The 21297-nt window shown below is 51.7% G+C and overlaps 8 protein-coding genes across 8 annotated transcripts; 5 read left to right on the top strand and 3 right to left on the bottom strand.

Moving 5' to 3' along the window:
* Positions 1-73: 73 nt before the first annotated feature.
* On the bottom strand, positions 74-2815 carry PV08_06442 (uncharacterized protein; the record flags this gene model as incomplete). Its single annotated transcript, XM_016380780.1, has 1 exon — positions 74-2815. The coding sequence occupies one exon, from the start codon at positions 2813-2815 to the stop codon at positions 74-76; it is 2742 nt and encodes a 913-aa protein (XP_016236607.1).
* A 447-nt stretch (positions 2816-3262) lies between these two features.
* PV08_06441 (uncharacterized protein) lies at positions 3263-4000 on the top strand (the record flags this gene model as incomplete). Its single annotated transcript, XM_016380779.1, has 1 exon — positions 3263-4000. One exon carries the CDS (start codon positions 3263-3265, stop codon positions 3998-4000), a length of 738 nt encoding a protein of 245 aa, XP_016236606.1.
* A 33-nt stretch (positions 4001-4033) lies between these two features.
* Positions 4034-7150, bottom strand: PV08_06440 (uncharacterized protein; the record flags this gene model as incomplete). Its single annotated transcript, XM_016380778.1, has 1 exon — positions 4034-7150. One exon carries the CDS (start codon positions 7148-7150, stop codon positions 4034-4036), a length of 3117 nt encoding a protein of 1038 aa, XP_016236605.1.
* A 450-nt stretch (positions 7151-7600) lies between these two features.
* On the top strand, positions 7601-8833 carry PV08_06439 (isocitrate dehydrogenase [NAD] subunit 2, mitochondrial; the record flags this gene model as incomplete). Its single annotated transcript, XM_016380777.1, has 2 exons — positions 7601-7690; positions 7754-8833. The coding sequence occupies 2 exons, from the start codon at positions 7601-7603 to the stop codon at positions 8831-8833; spliced, it is 1170 nt and encodes a 389-aa protein (XP_016236604.1).
* Positions 8834-9100: 267 nt separating this feature from the next.
* On the bottom strand, positions 9101-10666 carry PV08_06438 (uncharacterized protein; the record flags this gene model as incomplete). Its single annotated transcript, XM_016380776.1, has 1 exon — positions 9101-10666. The coding sequence occupies one exon, from the start codon at positions 10664-10666 to the stop codon at positions 9101-9103; it is 1566 nt and encodes a 521-aa protein (XP_016236603.1).
* Positions 10667-13317: 2651 nt separating this feature from the next.
* On the top strand, positions 13318-15270 carry PV08_06437 (uncharacterized protein; the record flags this gene model as incomplete). Its single annotated transcript, XM_016380775.1, has 3 exons — positions 13318-13396; positions 13465-14928; positions 14987-15270. 3 exons carry the CDS (start codon positions 13318-13320, stop codon positions 15268-15270), a joined length of 1827 nt encoding a protein of 608 aa, XP_016236602.1.
* Positions 15271-15962: 692 nt separating this feature from the next.
* Positions 15963-17588, top strand: PV08_06436 (uncharacterized protein; the record flags this gene model as incomplete). Its single annotated transcript, XM_016380774.1, has 1 exon — positions 15963-17588. One exon carries the CDS (start codon positions 15963-15965, stop codon positions 17586-17588), a length of 1626 nt encoding a protein of 541 aa, XP_016236601.1.
* Positions 17589-18260: 672 nt separating this feature from the next.
* Positions 18261-20126, top strand: PV08_06435 (uncharacterized protein; the record flags this gene model as incomplete). The annotated part of the gene is made up of 2 exons (XM_016380773.1): positions 18261-18386; positions 18435-20126. The coding sequence occupies 2 exons, from the start codon at positions 18261-18263 to the stop codon at positions 20124-20126; spliced, it is 1818 nt and encodes a 605-aa protein (XP_016236600.1).
* Between the last annotated feature and the right edge of the window lie 1171 nt (positions 20127-21297).

Below are 21297 nucleotides of genomic sequence, written 5' to 3'. Positions count from 1 at the left end.
CTTATACTCATTTGCATCCGTTCACTCGTAATAAGTGTCTATCATACATATATACATACTTCATCTTTCTCTTTCACGGGAGAGCGAATTCAAGATCAAGATGCGAAATCCCCTTCGCACGTCCACCGCGATCCCAATAGCCGAACATGTCGAGCCTTAGAAGTAGACATTCCAACAGATTCACTTCTTCGTCCGCGTCTCCACTCGGCATAGTTTCAGTGGCGTATGACGCAGACCTCTGTTTCTGATCCTGAGAAAGCAGCGCGGCCACAAATCGCTTGACATCTTCTGTAAATCGTGATCGGAAACCCTTTTCAGAAGAATCTGCAGGCTTCCCGTCTTTTGGTTTCTGTTCTTTGCGTCGGTGAGCAGCAAATGCCAGAATTGTCGAGAAGATATGCTCGAGCGATTGTTGGATCTTTGACTGCCTCTTTCTCAGAAACAAACCATCCAAGATGCTGTCAAGCGTCCGTTCATGGAGAGCACGTAAATAATCTTGACTTTTGACAGCTCTGAGGGTTCTTTCGTAGTCCTTCTTGACAATATGAGCCCTGACGTCTTGCAGGACGCTGTCGAATTTCCGCCAATGCAACTCGATCGTCGTGTTGTGATAGTAATCAGCTAGCGTCGTGATCAGATGGTGCATTTCAAAAATCAGTTTATGGTCGCCACCAGTAATAGAGTCGCCCTCCCGAACCATACTTTCGGTCAATTTGTGTAGTCTTAACAAACGCATGAGTAGTTGAAATACTCGGTCATATTTGTCTAAGATTTGCGTCGTAAGGATTGTGCCCAAAACGTCATTAGGAGGCTTGTACTGTAGCCTGAGGAAGTCAAGAGCGTAGATTGAATCAACGTCTCGACATTTCTCAAGCTCTTCGAGAGGCATGTCTCGAATGGCGAATGAGATACAATCGTCAAGATTGCGGCGTTGACCTTTGGACAGACTGTCCGACAGAATGCTCATGAGAACCAGTCTCAACTCGGAGCTTGCAGGGGGCCATGTATCTCGAGCCTGGAGTCGTAATCCGGTAGCGACTCCTGTCCTTCTTCGAGTTTCGCCAGTGCTCTGTTCAGGGTCAAAGAGCGCCGTGCCTAGTCGTGAGCTGAACGATGGATTGCCCATGAAATGAAACTGGCGTTGAAGGTTTATATGCTCGATAAGATCGTACTGCTGGAAGATCAACTCAAGTACGGCATATGACAGCACCCGGTGTTGTGCTGATAAGAGAGGGCTGATAGAAAGAGGGAGAGCTTGGTCGATGTCAATTCGCAGAGGATTCTCGTCATGTTCAGACTCCCTCAGATATGACAAGACGTGACTGTGCAAGTCATCGTGGTTAAGATTTTTAATAGTGTCAAGACTTTCTTCAAAGAGGTTCGTATTGAACCTAAAGGGATCTTCAGGTTCAGACCGATCAATATCGAGGTCACTGAGCTCGAAACTGTCTGTTGCTGGTGTTACTAGCAAACTTGTTGTCGTGGAAGAACCCGTCGAACTAATCGACGATTTCCGCACATCTTCATACGCAGAAGAACGGCTGTGTAGTATACAGAGGCGGTTGAAAGCGTAGACAATTTCAAGAGTAGAAAGCTTGGAGTTTCCATATTCTGAAGTGGACAACACCGGACACTCTGGGTTATATAATCTCAAAAGTCGGAGACTCTCTCGCGTCTCAAGAACCACCTCAGCCATCTCGGTCTGTAAAATTGAAGTCCACATATTATGGCGTTCCGAGATCTGTGAGAGAAATAAGTCGTCACCGGTCGGCCCTGAAGAGCTAAGTCCGATCTCAGCACTAAGTTTTGCTAGGGCTGGCTGGGATGAGCTGGAGAATATTGACTGTAACACTGCGACCACTCGAGAATCGCAGGAGGACATCGCCGTCAAATGCGTCATTAGGCCAGTCAAGAGACTCTCTTCGGTCTTGTAGTTTTGAACGAGAGCGGCACATTGATTCAACATCGTGACCAACACTTCGACCTTGGTCATGATAGATTTGAGTCGCACCATGGTTGTGATCTCAGGTCGTGTAGTCTCCAGGTATTCATGGACGGAATACAAAGCAGCCAAGACTGAAGCCCCAAATGCGATTCGACAGGGGGAGCTGCGGCCTGTCGAAAAAGTGCATGTCTCAGATATGACCTTTGCGAAAGCACCGACCCGAGAGATTGTCTCAAAAAGGTCTTGCAGCAGCTGATGGCTGTATCCAAATGCTACAAGATGATCTACCTGCTTTCTGAACGCGTGCTGCTTCTCATCCCAGACGAAGATAGCAGAGCTTCTTCCCATGAGCAGCTGATAGAAAGCACTGAGCAAGACGTCTGGCTTCAAACCCTTCGCGGACATGGCTGAACGACTGGCACTAAGGATAGAGCTGAAAGCACGAGGGCCTGCTTCGCTCAGATAGCCAGACACTGGTTCTGAATGACGCCTGTCCAAGAATGTGTCCCAAGACAGGAGCTCAATGACTCTTCGTCTGCCGGTCACCTCTGGTAGTGTCCACAAACTTTCGACGTCGTCTTCGGCATTGTCTGCCTTCTGCTCACTAGAGCCATCGTCTTCGTCATCGGATGTAGTCTGGGAAGTTGGCGCTGATAGGTTCAGCAGTGGCACATCTTCCAGCTGCAACCGGAGAATGTCTGTCTCGAGATCTGGTATTTCTGACTTAGTCTCATTCAGCCGAAAGAGTCCACTCTCGAGCCTGCTATTGAACTGGAAGCCATCCCAGACTCGTTCCGCGTCCCCTGCAAGTGGAGGAATGACGGTGATCGCATCGCTCGAAAAGGGATCGTAGAGGATGGGAGGTGCCATAGCGAGTATTTGTCAACCATATTGACTGATTGTCGTATGGGCGCACACAATGTTAAGCGTACGTTCAGTTTAAACAGAGGAGTCTCTCAACCTCTTGTGTGTACCGTCCGCACTTCGTACCCGACGCGCAGCGCGTCGACGAAAATATCCAAAAGCAGCGGGTTTTGGGACCTTTCTCGGACGTTCAGACTTCAGCGTCTTGAACCGGTTCGAATCAAAGATCAACGACAACCTGTGCAAAATCTCAATTTGACCAGAGAACGACTTCAGTACAAGTATAACGCGACATTGACCACCGACCAAAACATGGCGGTCGAGGGACATCTCGATTAGAGGCTGGGAAGAACTCGACACCCCAACACACGGAATTTCGCTAGACAGACTTCGCTACTGAAAAGAGCAAACGAGAATAAAGGGGTGACAAGGAGACCTCCTGCTCGGAAAACGATGACAACAACAGTAACCGAGACTGTTGATCCCAGTTTGTGGCCTTCGCAATGGACAGACGAACAAGAATCAGCGCTCCTGCAAGCTATTATCCGGTGGAAGCCAGTTGGTATTCATAAACACTTTCGAATCATCGCAATACGAGACCATCTCCTGTCACAGAACGTGATCAATGGCGAGGACCCTCATACCACCATTGCTGGAATATGGGCCAAGCTTTCCATGCTATACGATTTGTCCAAGCTCGACGAACGGGAAAATGCCACCGTCGATATTTCCGACGACCCAGAGAACGAGACACTCTACTATAGAGATTTCGAACTACCCAGGGAAGATTTTGAGGAGATGATGTGGCAGAAACGCCTTGCGCCCGATGGGACACAAAGTCCCGAATGGTCGAGAAGGGAAAGCACGGTCGCCGACACGGATGAGCCACGGTCGAGTCCTATCCCGGCAGGCTCGGCTAGAGGAGGACGGAAGACTCGCCGAGGACGGTCTTCTCGATTACAGAATGAAGTTGAGACGGACCGAAGTAGTAGGCTAACGAGCAAAGCGAATAGTATTGCGGATGAGGATCAACCTATGGACGACGCGGGCGAAGACGAAGAAGACGAGCAAGCCACCGGCGATGACGAGGAAAGTGAGGAGGAAGAAGAGCAAGAGGAGAAGAAAGGATCTACGAGAGGCGGTCGAGGCGGAAGGAGAGGTAGAGGCAGAAGAGGACGAAGGGGAAGATGATTTGGCCATACACTCCAGGGAGTCCTAACAGTCTTATGTCCCCGTAGCTTTCCTCTCCGGTCGACCACGATCCTTATCCGAGGACCGTTGTTTCTTGAAACAACCAAAGCTATTTCTGCTGCCATCCCGGAGTTTCTTGAGCACGACTCGCATGTCGCCCAACTCCTGCTGCAATCTTGTCCGCGCTTCGTTGGTGGTTCGCTTATCCAGCTCCGTGTATATTTGTCCTTGAATCTCGCTGGCTTTAGCCGTTGCATATTGACTCATTGTCTGAGCTATGAACTCAGTGTCAAGGGTGGCTTGCATGAGAGCTGGAAGGGTATAAGCATTAGGCTTGCGTTCCTTGAAACCATCAAGTAGAGCCTGTGAGATGTTCTCGACAAGGTGTGACAATATTTCGCTAAGCAAGGCGCTGCTCGAGCCAGTGCTGGGGACCGTCGTAGATACTTCAGTATGGACCATTACCAGCGTCATAAGGGTGGCGTAGACGTAAGGTCTGACCTGGTCGGGTCGAGACGTTTTAGGGACCCAGTCCGGAGTATGAATACCTTCTTTGATGGTTTTTGTCAAGGTCGCGACAATTGGCCGCGTGTAGGACTGGAAGAGCTTCGCGTCAATCTGACCGAAAACGTCTCTGATCGTTTTGGATTCTTCGGCTAGCTTGACCGAAAAGGATGACTCAAAGACTTGAATGAGGGAGGGGACATGCTCGTTGCGCAAGGCTTTGAGATTCGACATGGTGAGGAGCATGCGGACATTCCTATTCGAGGCATTGATTGCATCTTGTGTGACCATCTCGTTGGGTACTGCGCCATCGGTTATACTGTCAAGGCTTGTTACCAAGACCCAATCATCCTCGTCACCTTGTCGCGGAGCTTCTGCGTTTTCTAGCATGCCACTAACGGCTTTGTAGACACTGCTGACAAACTGGGTACGTACCATCTGCAACAGCTTCGTGGAAGGTGGTGTGATGATATCTCGACTTCCTGGCTTGGGACTCGCATTCGAAAAATACAATACTTGCTGCATGCCGAGTAGGACCTTTCTTTCGAAAGCCTCGAAATACCCTGGCATACGTGTTTGGTCTCGCTTTTCTGGTGCTCTGACCCAGTCCTCAAGAGACTTGCAGCTCTCAGCATCCTTGCTCCAGGCTTCACAGACCGCTCGCATGGATCTCTCCCTTGCTCCACTAATCATGACTTTGATCTTCTCCGATGATGCGCTGTTACTGACTGGCCCAAGAGACACCATTTCATTGGCAGCAGCACCGACAAGCGCAAGAATCTTCTCCAGATAGTGCACCGCACTAAGTGCGTTCGAATGAGGAGGCCAGAATGCAAAGTCTTCCCATGGCTCACCTTTCTTTGCAGCAGCCGCTGGTATGTTCTGAGGATCAAGCACACCAATCCGACCATCAGTGGGTGAAAAAGCAGTACCAGTTAATGGCGTCGTCGGCGTGGCAGCGGATCCTGGCGCTGGGGAGAATAAGGATGAAATGTCCTCGGCAGGAGGGTCTGCGAAGAGTGAGAATACAGCATCTCTGAGTTGCCCAATCAGTTCAATCAGTCCATTGCTCAGGGCGCTGGCATTTGCTTCCGAGAGTTTATGATGTTTATTGCTCTCCCCTTCCCAACCCGAAGGCAGGATACTCTGCTTTGTCGAGTCGAGAAACGACTGGGTCGACTCCCAGAAGTCCACAACCTCTCCCAGCAGCCCATTCGACAATGACATCAGTTTGGTTAGGTAGTTCTGGATACAATGCCAAAAATCGATAACGTCGTCGGTATCGAGGGCTTCGGATCGATCCTTGGACGCTTGTCGTAGGAATGCGGCCACAACGTCGGAAGGAGGAGCATTGCCGGCAGCAAGACGTCGCCGCAGAATCTCGATTTCAATCTTAGATCGTTCCACCACAGCTGCAATCTTGTTCTTGAGATAGTCATACCTGCTCAACAGGAAAACCCAAATGGGGGACTCGTCCACCCCAAGGTGTAACAAAACACAGATCAGCTCCATATGCTCTTCTGCTTGTGACGCTCCTGGAAGAGGCCCTGCCGCCGAAACGTTTGACAATTTGCGCCAGATATCTCGCTTGAGGGCTTTGACTTGCTCTTCTGCATCAGCCCACATGCGGCCAACAGCCAGAATCCTGTGAACTTCGGAGTCTGAGAGAGTACGACCGTACTGTACGACTCCATCGCCGAGAGACTTTGCGTCGGCGACATATCTCCTAGCGGCATCATAGAGCTCGACCGCTTTGTCGTAGTCTTTCTGCTTGATTGCATAGCTGAGGTTCGAGCCAAGCTCGAATAACATACGATCCTTGGTCACAGCGTCTGCAATTGCCTTGAGGTTCGTTTCACGCTCTTTGCCTCCCAGAGCAGGACCCCAGACATCCTGTGCTTTCTGCGACACCTCTAGCAGCGGGACTTTGATGCCTTGAACCCCATAGTCGGTCTCCTTTCGAAGTGCGTTCTTGCTCGGTTTTGGGGGTGGTGCAGACATACCAGCCGCACTGCCACTGCTGAAGTTTCGGAAGTGCATACCACTTGTTCGTCGAGAATGTCTAGGCGAGAGAGGTCCTGGTGCTTCGACCGGTTCCACGCCCTGATTTCGCATTTCGGTATATACGTTGTCAATGGTAGCTTTGGCACGCACGAAGCGCTCAAAGTTTGTCTCCACGAGTGCTTTTAGGGAGGAAGACTTTTGATCGATAGAGTGTGTCAAGTAGTCCAGACCTCGTAGAAGATCCTCTGTGGACGCCTCACGATGGGCTACCGACAGATACATTCCTGGAGAGAATGTTGTAGAAGAAAGCATGAACTTGTTTCGCAGGCGTGAGTCGTCATCTACTTTCATGCCAGCTCTCCTCAATGTGTTCATAACACTTTGGTGGGCTCCCAGAGCATCCTGTTCGTCTTTCGACACCAAGTTCGCGCGGCCATCTTTCGTTTGCTGCGACCCTGGTATAAGACTTTTTCTTTCACTACCGGTTCTTTCTAGTGCCGAGTAGCGCGATCTAGAGCGTCGAACTCCGACAGCGTCCATGCCATCATCATTGTCGCTTTCATCAAGCTCCTTGGGCCATTCAGTCGGGTAGGCATTCGGTAAGTTGTAATGTGTGACGACTATCCTCTCTCGATCGTCCATTTTGATTTGACAAATTGCGAGCCAGGACTGCGGTGAACTACATGACCATCATCATGCTTCAGCTCCGTTTGGGTGTGAGTTGATGTACACCGTGGATGCCCGATCTGATGTTCCAGGGGTCGTCGAGTCTCGGTGAGCGACGACGCGATATCTTGGCGATCACGTGCCCCCGATCACGTGGGAGACCTAAGGGCTGGGCCGATGTCGCCGGTGCTTCAGCTGCGCTGTGATGCAATTGGCTTCTGCTGCTCCTCTGCTCTCGCGGCGGCTTCTTGCGCTGATAAAAAAGCATGCTCCTCTAGCTCCACCACTTCCAGCACAACTCGTACTCACCACGCCAGCTTCATAGCGCACTCCGAAGCTCGTTCGATGCTGCCAGCTGTAACTTGGAGCTTGTCGTGAAGCTATCCCACCCTATTGTGAACTTCACTGTTGCAGCATTCGCCCACCATGATCGCCTCCAGAGCATTCGCTGCTCCGGCACGCCAATGCTTGCGAAAAGCCTATCAGCAGCCAAAATGGGCCGCGGCGTCTTTCCAGGTCGGTCCCAGAACCTCTACAGAGCTTCTCTGAACACCAGTAGTTGCTAACGTCGATTTCTAGGCACAGCCTAAACGCTTCATCGCCACGAAGGAGGCGGACAAGGTCGCCAAGTTCAAGGGTACCAAGGGACCAGATGGCAACTACACGGTTACGTTAATAGAAGGAGACGGTATCGGTCCTGAGATTTCGCAATCTGTCAAGGACATCTACAAGGCTGCAAAGGTGCCGATTGTGTGGGAGTCGGTGGACGTCACCCCTCGCCTCGTGGATGGCAGAACAACCATCCCCGAGGAGTCGATCAAGTCAGTGGAGAAGAACTATGTGGCGTTGAAAGGACCTCTGGCGACGCCCGTTGGAAAGGGCCATGTCTCTCTTAACCTCACCCTCCGAAGAACCTTTAACCTCTTTGCAAATGTCCGTCCATGCCGAAGCATCCAGGGCTACAAGACGGCCTACGACAACGTGGACACAGTGTTGATTCGAGAAAACACCGAAGGAGAATACTCTGGCATCGAGCACGTCGTTGTGGACGGCGTCGTGCAGTCCATCAAGCTCATCACCCGCCAGGCTTCGGAAAGAGTGCTGAGATACGCGTTCCAGTATGCCCGGGACGTCAACAAGAAGAAGGTCCGCGTGGTCCACAAGGCCACCATCATGAAGATGTCCGACGGTCTCTTCCTCAGCACCGCTAGAGACGTTGCCAAGGACTTCCCCGATATCGAATTCGACGCCGAGCTCCTCGACAACGCCTGCCTGAAGATCACCACCGACCCTGGCCCGTATTCTGACAAGGTCCTCGTCATGCCCAACTTGTACGGTGACATCCTGTCCGACATGTGCGCCGGTTTGATTGGTGGTCTCGGCCTCACTCCCTCCGGAAACATCGGCGACGAGTGCTCCATCTTCGAAGCCGTCCACGGTTCGGCTCCTGATATCGCAGGAAAGGCTCTCGCCAACCCGACTGCCCTGCTTCTCAGCAGTATCATGATGTTACGGCACATGGGCTTGAACGAACACGCCACCAAGATCGAGACCGCCATCTTCGACACGCTCGCCGAGGGCAAGACCTTGACTGGCGATTTGGGCGGCAAGGCGAAGACGCACGAATATGCACAGGCCATCATCGACCACCTCAAGTAAGCAAGCAAAACGGTTAAACTCAAGAATGTCAACTGCGAGAAGGGAGCAAATTCTTCACAGTTGGTGCCGTTGGATCCCAATTGATTGGGGTGTACACACGAACATTTTTCTGGAATTAGCCACTATCTATCTCTTTGAGGAGGCGGCCGGACACAGAGGGAGACACGTCATTGCATGCACGTTGAGACGAGGAAGGAATGTATTATTTTATCATGCTAGAGCGAGTACTGCAAATATATATCCTGTTGAAATCTGCGTTGTCTGCTGTCAAGCTCCCAATGGCCCAACTCTGACCGTCTCTCGCTCCCTCATAGCTTGAATTTTTTGGTCCTTCTCGAGATCCCTCTGGGCCCGTCGCTTCTTGACCTGCAACTTGTCAAACCGTCCTCGAGCCCCAAACTTGAGCTTGGTGATCATATCGGCCGCTTGGCCTTTTGTAATGTCATCTGCTGTCAGAGGTTCAACATCTTGCTCAGTCACACCGCGTATGCGATTGAGAAATTGCAGCTGTCCTTCGCTTGCAGGTGAATTTCTCCATTTCGAGCTCGTCGCAATGAAAACCCTATCAAACTTTGTGCTGGCAAATGTGTCTGCCGCGTGTAGAGCGTCCGAGAGCGTGCTGGCTGTCGCCACCACCCTGGGCCGCGACCACGGTGACTTACTGGCCTCAGCCATGGCGAGGGAATGTTTCCATACCACGCTGAACCGTCCGTGGCTACTGTTCGAGGTAGTCGGGGCTCGAGGCTCGAGAGTCAATACGCCACCCTTCGCAACGAGAATATACTTTTGCGAATCGACTTGCACCCAGGCGTTGGGGGACATGGCACGGACATGCCGTTCTCCCGATGTGTCCTCAATCAGGTCGTGCACCGTTTCGTAATGCGTGAAATCAAGCCTGTGATCACCCATGACTGCTAAACCTCGTCGTAAGTCCGAGGGATCTTGCGTCACAGAAGAAGAGTCGGGATGACGATGCTTGTCCGTTTCCTTCCGCGCCTGAAGATCACCAACTTTCGCGCCCTTGACCATCTCGTCCGGGTCAAGGCCAAAGAGCGTAGGGACCGTGACAATGCCTGTCTCAAGGCTTGCTACCATGTCGATGACATGACAATCTTTCTTCTCCGGGTATAGGCGCATTCCACGACCGATCATTTGAACGAGAAGATTCCTCGACTTGGTCGGCCTGGCGAGCAGTACGCAGTCGATATTAGGCATGTCGGTGCCTTCAGTAAAGACGCCGCAATTTAGCAGTACGGGAAACTCGCGGTTTTTGAATGCTTCAAGCCGCTCGGCACGGACTCGTTTCTTCGTTGCGCCTGTTATGAATTGTGCATCGATGCCGTACCTGCGGAACGTAGACGTCAAACTTGAAACGTGCGCAAGATCGACGCAGAAGACCAGAGTAGACTTTCGATCACCAGCCTCACTAAGCCATGCCTTGACTGTAATATCATTTGTGATTTCCGTGTTTACGGCTGCTGAGAGTTGGCCGGGCAGGAAATCGCCATCGCGACCTGCCCTGACCTTCGACAGGTCTGCTTTAGATTTAACCGTCGTGAAGATAACATCGGATAGCCACTTTTCGCCAATCATGTCAACGTAGTCTTTATGATACACGATATGATCGATCGCGGCGCCGAGACGAAGCCCGTCAAATCGAGAGAATGTCGCACTGACACCGACCAAAGCTGGAGACTGTGTGCCTTTCTCCTGAAGCCCGAAGTGAGATAGAATTTGCAGGTAGCCTGGAGCCACTATGTGGTGGGCCTCATCGACTAGAATGAGCTTGAAGCGTTCTGGGTGGTATTTCGAAAGTCGATCGCCTGAGACCATGCTGCGGACTGAAGCGATGGTTATGTCTGCTGCACCTGTTGCATGTGTTTCCCCCATTTCTATCTCAATGCTCTTTTGAGGGTAGGCACGTTCGCAGTGACGGGCGGCTTGCTCGACAAGCTCACGCCGATGGGCGAGGACAAGAGTCTGTTGGGCATGGCTCCTAGGAGGAGCAACACGGTCAATTAATTGTGTGAAGATAACCTGACGAGATCAGCATTGCTGCGAAGATAAGGATCAACACCAGTACCGTCTTGCCGCTGCCTGTGGCTAGTGATATGCCCAGACGCTTGTGCCCTCTACTCAGGTAAGAGAGGACGGACTTTATGCATTCTTCCTGGTACTCGCGGAGGCGGATTGACTCCTCACGAATGGCCGGTGACTGAGCACTGGCGACATTCGCGAGAGCTCGACGACTCAATCGAGTGGATAAAAAGCCTTTCGCTGTACATGTAGTCCTGCTTAGCCACCGAGGACATGACAACATAATATTGTCTTGGGCATTGTGCAATAGTTGCTCAAGTTGAAACCAGAAAGCGACAGACTCGGGCTCCCTTGGTCGCAGGCACGAAATATGGCAAGGCTGCACTAGGCCTAATTTGGGGATTGCCTCACTCCAGAGACAGCGGCGCACATAGCTTGAGGTATTCGTTGCGTAGTAGTTTTACAACCCTCTGCTCCTCGAACGATAAGAAATTACTCAACAGCAAGAGCCCAGCGTAGACGGTACTCATGTGGTAAACAGAACCTTAGCTCAGTAATTGATTAATCTACGGTGACGCATATCTATAGTCGAGCGCCGTTGCGTGTTGCACTCACCATGTGTGAATTTCGGTCTTGTGGGATTTGTCAAGACATGGTAGCCGCTGAAAGAAATGGGATAGGCATGAGGAGTGAGAAGCACTTCGCAAGATCTCGATTGAACCTGTATCCATACCACCGGAGTCTTAGTAATCCTCCTCATCATTTGCTAGAGTGGACGCTGTTAGGCCTTAGATACATGATCATATTCCAACGTCACAGTTGGATCATCTCATCAGCGAGACCGTAGGTGAATCACGATCTGGCAGGTTGTTCCGCGTATCGCGATGAGGCCAACAGGGTCTGACTTGGAGCCCTAGTTATCTGCAAGAGAAGGTCATCTACGCGAATGGTAGACGCCATTTAGAGGCAGATGTAGGGAATACATCATCAATATCTTCATACCCTTTTTCCGATTTGGTGATATCGTTGGTCGAACAACCCACCAGTTCGCAATGTCAGTGGTTTATGATAACAAGCAAGATCATCGCAGCTCTGCAGGTGGTAATGGTAAGCGCTGTCTCCGTGGTCAACTATCCAATGCAGCTCCGGTTATTTTGCCATCAGTCGAGATTCTCTCGATGCTACGATCATTGAAAGGACTCACGCAGAGGGATCATCGTAGGGGTACGATGGCAGCCGCTTCTCGTCTGCCGGGACTTGTGGAGCACCGCAAATCTGATCGCAGTGGCCTGTGGATCTGCCTTCTCGAGCTGAAGTAGAGAGCGGGGGTAGTTTGCCTCTGAGAATTCTATCTCTCTCCCTTACCACCAACGGCGACGCAAGACAGAGACACGAGGCCGAGTGGGACATGAGTCCTTCTTTGGGTGAGGTGACAATTGGGGGTTTGATGGTTACCACACGCGCCGCGACGGGGTTGCAGGCCCTGCCGCTTGTTCGCGTGTCCCGACGCTTGTCTGATACTCACGAGACATGTAAGCGGAGTTGGAGCCCTGCTTTCACAGCTGCTCTCAGGCAGTAGATTAGACTCGCCCAGGGTGGCCATGCTCTTGCTAGGAAAAGCCATTGCTCCTTCTCGAAGCTGCGCCAACCAGCTTCCATGACCTGCACGCCCTGCGCTCCTGAGAAGCCTGTCCTTTCACACTCGACTACCGACTTGGTTAGCCTTCCGAGATAGACTCTCGAAGTTGCATTATCAGTAGTCGACGACTCGGCGCGCTAGCCGAGCAAAGCATATTGAGCCTGGACGCCGTCGCACCGGTGGAGAGAAGATCGATTAAATCCGCATCGTGCATGCTACAGGCTTCGCTTGGCAGACAACTGAACGGAGGGCAGCGAGCCCGTAGACGGCTCAGCCAGCTTCACGTGGTGAAGATCCATTGCTTCGGGGGCGAGATTGCTGCTCGAGCTCGTTCTTCACCAAGGTTTTCCGACGTTCAGGGAGGCGTAGGCATCGCGCGAGAGACAAAGTCCGTGGAAATTTTACGCTGGCCAAGAAGAGTCGACGGGAGTTGTGAGGCTGTGGTTGAAGGGCACGTGGGCAATAGTCGCTTTGTATTGGAAGATGCAGGGCGAGCCAAGAATTCTAGCTCCCAGCCAAGACTTTCCCTACCAGATCTTGGCATTGATGTCCGCTCTCTTGGCACGAACGGCGGACTCTCCGTTGGTCCAAGTGCTGAGGGTGGACTTGATGTCGAGCTGGAGTAGGAGCCTGTGGACGGTCATCTATTGCAACATGGTACTCCTAAGGGAATTTGAATTTTCGCCCTGCCGGAGGTATATATGGCCTCCATCATGGCCTTCTTCCTAGTGAGAGCTGTTCTGTATTGATCCATCGCCTCTTCGTCCAGACACCCCATACATAGCATTCCCGGCAGACAACCGCCACCATGGTGCTCTCAGATTACACCTATGTTTTCGCCATTGGCACCATGTTTGCCCTTCTGGAGGCCTTCAACAACGGAGCCAGTGAGTTTTTGACCCTTGCTTATGCCACCGTCCATTGGCCACCATTCTGATGCCATTGTGTCAAACAGACGATGTTGCCAATTCCTGGGCAACGAGTGTCTCCTCCAGATCGTTGAATTACCGTGCGGCCATGGTCTGCGCTTTTGTCTTCGAAATGATCGGTGCTTTGACTGTCGGTGCCCGAACAGCCTCGACGATCAAGAACGGAATCATCTCTCCAGAAGCCTTCCAAGGAAACGCGGGGGTGCAGTTGTTGGCCTTCGCATGTGCTGCCGCCGGCGCTGGTACCTGGGTCATGTGGTGCAGCATGAACAACATCCACGTTTCATCCACCTACTCGCTTATCTCTGCCCTCGTTGGTGTGGGAATAGCGACTGTTGGCACTGGAGGCGTCACTTGGGGCTGGAATGGCGGCCAGGGTGTGGGCGCCATCTTCGCTGGCCTGCTCATGGCCCCTTTCATCGCCGGGTGCTTTGGAGCTATTATTTTCATGCTCATCAAGCTCCTCGTCCATGTGCGCAAAAACCCTCTTCCCTGGGCCGTCTGGACCTCTCCGTTCTTCTTCCTCATTGCGGGAACAGTCTGTACCTTATCAATTGTGTACAAGGGCTCTCCAAGGCTGGGACTCACCAAAAAGCCAGCCTACTGGATTGCAGGTGTTACCGTTGGTTCTGGTTTTGCCCTCTGTCTGCTGTCCGTCATCTTTTTCCTGCCATTTGTTCACGCAAAGGTTATCAAGAATGTTCAAGAGTTGAGATGGTGGGAAGCGGTCAAGGGCCCGCTGCTGTGGAAACTCCCTTACAACAAAGATGCATCAGCGAGAGTGCCCAACTTCGAGGTCATTCAGTATCCCGATGAGAGTGACGCAGATTCCACCGATGCGATCAAGAAGGACGTCAGCCAACCTACCGACGCCGGGAATCCCTCCGAGAAGAACACCCATACCGAGCCTAGCACCACCAACATCCCCGAGCCTCACTCACTTCAACAAGAGATGGATTCATCCGATTACAAGAAGATGATGTTGTTGGCTCGCGCGCGACATCACGCAAACATCCGGAGGAAGAAGAACCCCCTTGGCTGGGCTATGCGCTACCTCCACGAGAATCGCATGGGTGCTGGTTCTTTGTACGAGACCCACAACATGATCACGGCAATTAAAAGGATTCCTGCGATGATTGTAGTGGCACTCCTTTACGGCACTCACTACGACATCCACACTGCTCAGATCGGCCTTGAAGGAACTCCCGAGGGAAAGCGTATGGCACGCACATATGCGCATGCAACCAAGTACTCCAACGAGGTTGAGTACTTGTATTCCTTTGTCCAGATCATCACCGCCTGTACTGCCTCATTCGCTCACGGTGCCAACGATGTAGGCAACGCTGTGGGTGTCTGGGCCGGCATGTACGCCGCCTGGACCACTGGGAGACCTGCTGCTTCAAAGGAAGAGGTTCCCTTGTGGCAGATCGCTGTCATTACCCTGACCCTCTGTATCGGCTTCATGACTTACGGATACAACATCATGAAGGGTGAGTCATCTTGATAGAGTCCCATATGATGTTGAGTTTGATGCTAACGCCTTTGCAGTTATGGGCAACAAAATCACCTACCATTCGCCAAGCCGTGGCTCATCCATGGAAATGGGTGCCGCCATCACTGTGTTGATCTTCTCGCAATACAAGTTGCCAGTTTCCACATCCATGTGTATCACTGGTGCCACCGTCGGTGTCGGTCTTTGCAACGGAAGCTTCAGGGCGGTCAACTGGCAGCGAGTTTTCCTGCTTCTGATATCTTGGTTCATTACCATTCCTGCTGCTGGACTGCTCGCTGGCTGTACCATGGGATTGGCCTTGAACACCCCTCACTTCTAGATTATATTTCGCACAGGCAAAGCAAACCCGAAAACGGTAGCTGGTTGTGCTTGTGAGACCGGCTCGCAGTTAATGTAATTCACACATCATGTTCCTTGGCTTCGAGCAAATGTTTGCCGGTTGGACGGGTGATTTCGCCATTTCGGGCTGGCTAGTGTTCCCAAACCAGACCGTAGCTCCAGAGATCCTTGAATTGCTCATCGACGTTGAGTTTCCACCTCGGTGAAGATGTTGACCGAATCGTATGTTTTGACAAAGCCTCACTCATCGAGCATGAGGGATGATGGCGGCTTGGATGTCTGTCGCTTCGAGATCAGATTCTTGTGTTCATCTTCCACACCAGGTGGCCCTGGATGCGACAGTTCATGAAACTCTATCTTGTCCAACCCAAAGCCTGTGTATACAGTCTTTTCAAGATCTGATGATACCTACCCGATGTTGCCGCTCCTACGCACGCTGGCCTCTCGGCGTACTTGCCCAAAACGGGGCGACGTTTGTTCATCTTGGCGTTAACCTAAGCGAACCTCATATCTTGGTCGTTGACTTATTAGAAACTTTGCCTCGCTTCAGAGTGCCTAGAATCCCTCAGGTACACGAACTAAGCTGCATGGCCACTATGCATGCCTCGGAGCGACCATTCAAATACAGACTGCTGCATGCTATTCCTCCTAGGGTACATCTAGACCCTGATAATGTCCGACAACGGCAGCCAGGATGAAGTTTCGAGTGCAGGAGAGCCTGATTCGACGAGAGATGGTGACTTCGCTACCATAGCACATGAACCGGGCTCAGCCACGGATTCATCTTCAGCAACATCTTTTCACGAGCGAAAATGGGATCGACTTCGGCGAAACTACGTTGACAACTATCTCGAATTGTTCAAAAAGACTTTCGAAACACCCGAAGATAGCGATTCAGCATCCGAGTTCCCTGCCACTCAACTGGGAGCTGTAACTTGGGAGTCGGCCGAGAAAGCCAGTTTTTTCCAAGCCCTCCGTATTAAAGGTCGACACGATATACAGAGCATCTCTCTCTTCATCGGCTCGAAGTCCGAAATTGAGGTCAAAGCCTACCTGGACAGTCTTCGGGATCAAGAGGCAGAGCGGCAACTTTTTGAAGCTCGGCCTAACAACATCTCACATGCTGAGATACCTGCCGCTCTTGAGATTGATGGGGAATGCGAGGCTATGCTTGATCAGGCCGCAGAAGCTCTTGAAGCATTCCAGGAGCACTTTGATTCTGCTGTAGCCCAACGCGAGACACAGACGTGGCTGATTGATGCGCCCAAGGCTTCAGAGCTGGATGTGAAGGAGGATGAGAAGGACAGCATCAGTAACGCAGAGCCGGGCTCCGAGGCAGGGGATTTACAAGGGCCTGAAAAAGTTTTGTCTTTCTTCCATCTCTCAACCTTTCTAAGCTTGAGCGAACGATTCTTCATGAACTCGAGCCAAGATGCTACAACCTGGCACCAACTCGTTGAGGAGGGACAACGCCCTGCAATGACTCTGGATACCGTCACAGATCTGTATAATCTTGTAACCAGTTTCACACAGCGGGTGGTCCAAACCTGCATCTTCATTGCATGCTCCCGCATCCGGGCGTCAACTTCGGCTCATTACAAGCCCAGCCGTCTCATTCGGACTGAAGATGTCTCTACGGCGCTCACCGTGCTGGGAGCTGCAACCAGCTTAAGAGATTTCTGGATAAGACTTCCCAGGAGGAACCAACTATCGATCATCGGAGGAGGACACAGAAAGGGGGCCAGCGTGAGAGATGTGATGTCGTACAATGAGGTGGAGGCGGTTCTGTCAGCCTCGAAGCGAGGAAGGTCCATGTCCACCACGTCAGAGGGCTCACATCAAAGCCGGGCCGTTTCTCCGCTTACCTCAACCAGTAGTAGTGTGGAAGACGAACACGAAGAGTGCGAGGCCAGCGACGACTCATCCTTGACTGCTCTGTCCGAGAATGACAGCGATGGTGCGAGTTTGAATTCTTCCATTCTGGGATCTATAGTTGATCGTTCAGGAGAATCGTCATCAGCTGATGAAGATGAATACCTGGAGCGGCTAGATCAACAAGCAGGACAAGAAGAAGCGTCAAGGTTGGTGACATTTCTAGGCCACGTTGGAAAGCTGGCCACAAAGGAAGAAGACTTGGCTGTCGGCTCTAAGCCGCCAAGAGAATCACGAAAGCCAGTCGAGGACTGTATGGGCTGGTCGGCTATCTATCAGTCTGAATGGGAGCGTGATGGCTCTATCATTCCTGCACAATATTTTTGCGAGACCACAGATCGTGCCAAAAGAAGGAAGATTGCTTAAATCAAGGGTTTACAATCGCTGTAATTCCAGGACTTCTGCAGCTGTCAGTTATTGTGGCTAACATATATTTGGACGCGCGCTATTGCTCTCATGATAGCACGAACTACCAGACTGGGCCAAATTCTACGAAGATGTGTATGTGGACTACTTCCCATCTCACGGACAATGAATGTACAGGCTCAGGCCAAGCAGTGGTCTTCAACTGCCTATTGCAATTGGGTCGGCTACAGCCGGCGCTAGTGTGTTAGTCGTCGATCATCTCTGGTAGCGAAATCTGATTGGCGAAGTCCAGAGCCTCAAGCATAAACAATCTTCAGCTCTTCCAACACACAATCAAACGCCTTTTGTTTTTGGAAAGATTCACTATATCATTTTTATAGTCGTGAAGTGCACGCTCTGCTCACCCGCAAGCATACGTGCGCGTTTGGTCTTGTACGCGTCGGTCCCAAGAAGTCTGCCCCATGCGTCTGTCTTGGTGGGCCGTGAATATCGTGTAGACGCGAACCTGACGCGACGCTCAGGGCCGTGGACTGGGGACTTCAGCACAAGTCACGACTTAAGCTCAGCAACTTGGTCGCTGGCACATCACTGTTCACCTCTATCGCAGCTAGTTGTGGCTGCTCTTTCGCTGCGACGACGGAAACGAGGAATATCGCCTTGCACCTAGCAAAGATGGTGGTACGAGAGCTTCTTCCCGGAGACCATCGGCCTCTCCAGGAAATAGCCGATGTCCTCGCAAGGTCGCACAAGGTCCTGCTTGTTACCGGCGCTGGAATCAGCACGAGCTGTGGCATCCCGGTACCAATAGTTGATGCAACATGTTGTTACACTGCTAACAATGCGTAGGATTTCCGCTCCAAGGATGGCCTCTACAACATCATCCCCGAACAAGCACTCCTGCCCACTCCTCCCGCATCCCAGCCCTCAACGCCTTCAAAGCATTGTGCGGACCTCGACGACTCTGATTTCACGTTCTCGCAGTCCTCGACCTCGTCGATTACCAGCCGGCGGGCATCTACAAGTCCTTCGTCGAAACTCAAGGGCCAGGATCTTTTTGATTCGCGAGTGTTTCAAAATGCAGCTTCGACCACCCTCTTCTATCAATTCATTGCATCTTTGCGACAGAAAATACGCGACGAGGTACAATCTACAAGCCCGACCCACAAGTTCATCAGGGTCCTTCGCGATGGCGGTCGGTTAATGCGATGCTATACTCAGAACATCGATGGCCTGGAAGGAAGAGAAGGGTTGGTGACTGACCTGACACGAGGCAAGGGCAATAAGCGGCGATTCATGAAGAAACACTATGAAGCACCTCGACCTTCACATACCCCTGGCACTGATTTTGATGGAGGTTGCGAGGTCGTGCAGCTGCATGGTGACTTGGAGAAATTGCGATGCAGCATGTGCGCCACACAGTTTGAGTGGACCGACGAGGAGACTGAGATCTATCTTGAGGGTGCAGCGCCGAGCTGCCAGCAATGCTGCATCAAGAGCGAGCAGAGACAGGCGAGCGGGAAGCGAGGCCTTGCAGTCGGGTCACTCCGACCGAATATCGTGTTGTACGGGGAGGACCATCCGTCTAACACGCTGCTAACGCCATTAATCCCCTTTGACGCCGCAAGTCAACCTGAGGTCTTGGTCATCATGGGCACGTCTCTCAAAGTATTCGGGTTGCAAAAGATTGTTCGAGAATTTGCAAAGGCAGTGCACTCTACTAAGGGCAGCAATGGACGCGTAATCTTTGTCAACCGCACAAAACCAGCAGAGACCACCTGGGACGGTATCATTGACGATTTTGTAGCCATGGACTGCGACGACTGGATCCACGACCTCAAATCAAGACGACCCGATCTTTGGCTTCGGCAGGGTGACATTGGATTGACGGTCGCAAAGCCAACGCAACCAAGGCGAAAGAGAAAGTCGTCCGATGAAGATGGTGTTAGCAGACCTGTGAAGAAAACAAAACTTACAGTCGAGATACCGACGAACGCGGGGATTGCACAACAAACCCCTCCGCGTACACCTTCGCGAAAGGACTCGATCACGAAACGGTACAAACTACCACCTACATACCCCGGCCGATCTGTACTTTCACCGTTGGCACAAGGCAGGCGACCACCAATATCGCCTTTATCCAGCCCAGTTCAGCCAGATGATGATCAAACACACACAACCCCAGCTAAGCGACACACTCCCGCTAGGCCGGCGTTTTCACCCTTCACTCCAGGAGTATTGACCGGAAGTCAACTCAGGATGGAAGTGTTTTGCGAAGATGGAAATCAAAGCAAGGACCACGAGATCAATGGACGGCCGCAAATGCGAAGGGAGGACATCCTTCCTAGATGCACAAACATGACACCACCCAAATCCAACTTCCTGGCCAAAGTATGGCAGCGAATTCCAGGCAGGCGTGTTCTGCCATATGCAGAAGGAGTCAACATACATGCCGAAGCATTGGCGGCCGAAGAGGATAATGACACAATAATAGTCGAAACGCCGTCCAAAGGCCCTCGTGCGCAAGATCGACGTGATTGAATCGTGAGTGAGAAGACGTAGCACTGGCAGAGGATTTGGAGATGAACGGGTCAGATAGCAGGATCTCATGAGTTGATGACTGTATGACATATAATACCGCCGAGGCATCAGGACACCGCATACGGTGCGAGCAGTTCAGAGAACGACTGTGGAATGCATGTTTTTGGGTGGCGGTTGGAACAGCTTTGAACACGGCCGAGAGACACGAGACACAGGCGGAGACTTGGTAATTCATTACATGTTGCTCGGCTCATCGTTATTCCACCTCGAATTGGTCTTGCACCGCAGTACTCTTTACTCGTACTGATAAAGATGAGTCTTCGTAATAAAGTCCCTCGTCGTCATGGGTCGATCGAGCATCCTCGGTCCGCATCCGTCGCCATCGGTGGATTTTATTCTGTCGCCTTCTCTGCCATTCCGCTTTTGACTGGCGTCGAACCATCTGGGCCCCGAAGGTTCCCGGCCGAAGCCGCCCATGGACGCATCACGTTGATTGATCGTTTCATTCCGCAATTCTGGCTCGGCTCTGACCAATTTTCTCGAGCACATGACAAATGTGCCGTGGCCGTTGCTGACCGAGGGAAGAAAGAAAGTCGAGGGCGGGAGCGGTAGAGGATGTTGGTCGTAAGGCGGAGGAGGAAATCGTGCTGCTGGTTCCATAGAAGTTAAAACTTATATTGCCCTCCACTTCAGATCGTTTCTCTGTTCCCTTTCCACCTTGTAGGCCTCATTTCGCGATTATAACAACATCCTCACGTACCAAAATTTTATCTCCTTTGCATTTTCTAACTATCTACAGGACGTCGGCCTGCCAATCCGACACAAAAAACCCAGGAGTTCCTTTCTTGTCGCACTCGCAAAGGATCTTGAGAAAATCTGAAACTGCGGGGTACAGACATCGCTCACGGACTCAGAATCAAGTAAGAATTCCGTCCCAGATCGGAAAACCACACAAGTGCTGCGGGAACAGCGGCAGATCGTGTTCCTTTCTGTTCTGAAAAGAAGAGATCTATCACGAGAGCGGCTGCCAGTCTGAGCGTTGCCTCTATCGCGACAGGCAAACCTTCGGTAAATAAATTTTTTGAGGCGGCCACCGGCATCTTCGGCATCGAACAAGTATTGATAGAGACGGGCCAAAAAGCTGTGCTGAGTCAAAGGCGGAAAAGTCGAC

This window comes from Exophiala spinifera (assembly GCF_000836115.1).
Source record: "Exophiala spinifera strain CBS 89968 unplaced genomic scaffold supercont1.4, whole genome shotgun sequence".
Classification (NCBI taxonomy): Eukaryota; Fungi; Ascomycota; class Eurotiomycetes; order Chaetothyriales; family Herpotrichiellaceae; genus Exophiala; species Exophiala spinifera.
The sequence above is the reverse complement of the archived record's forward strand: the minus strand, read 5'-3'. Positions and strand labels throughout refer to the sequence as shown.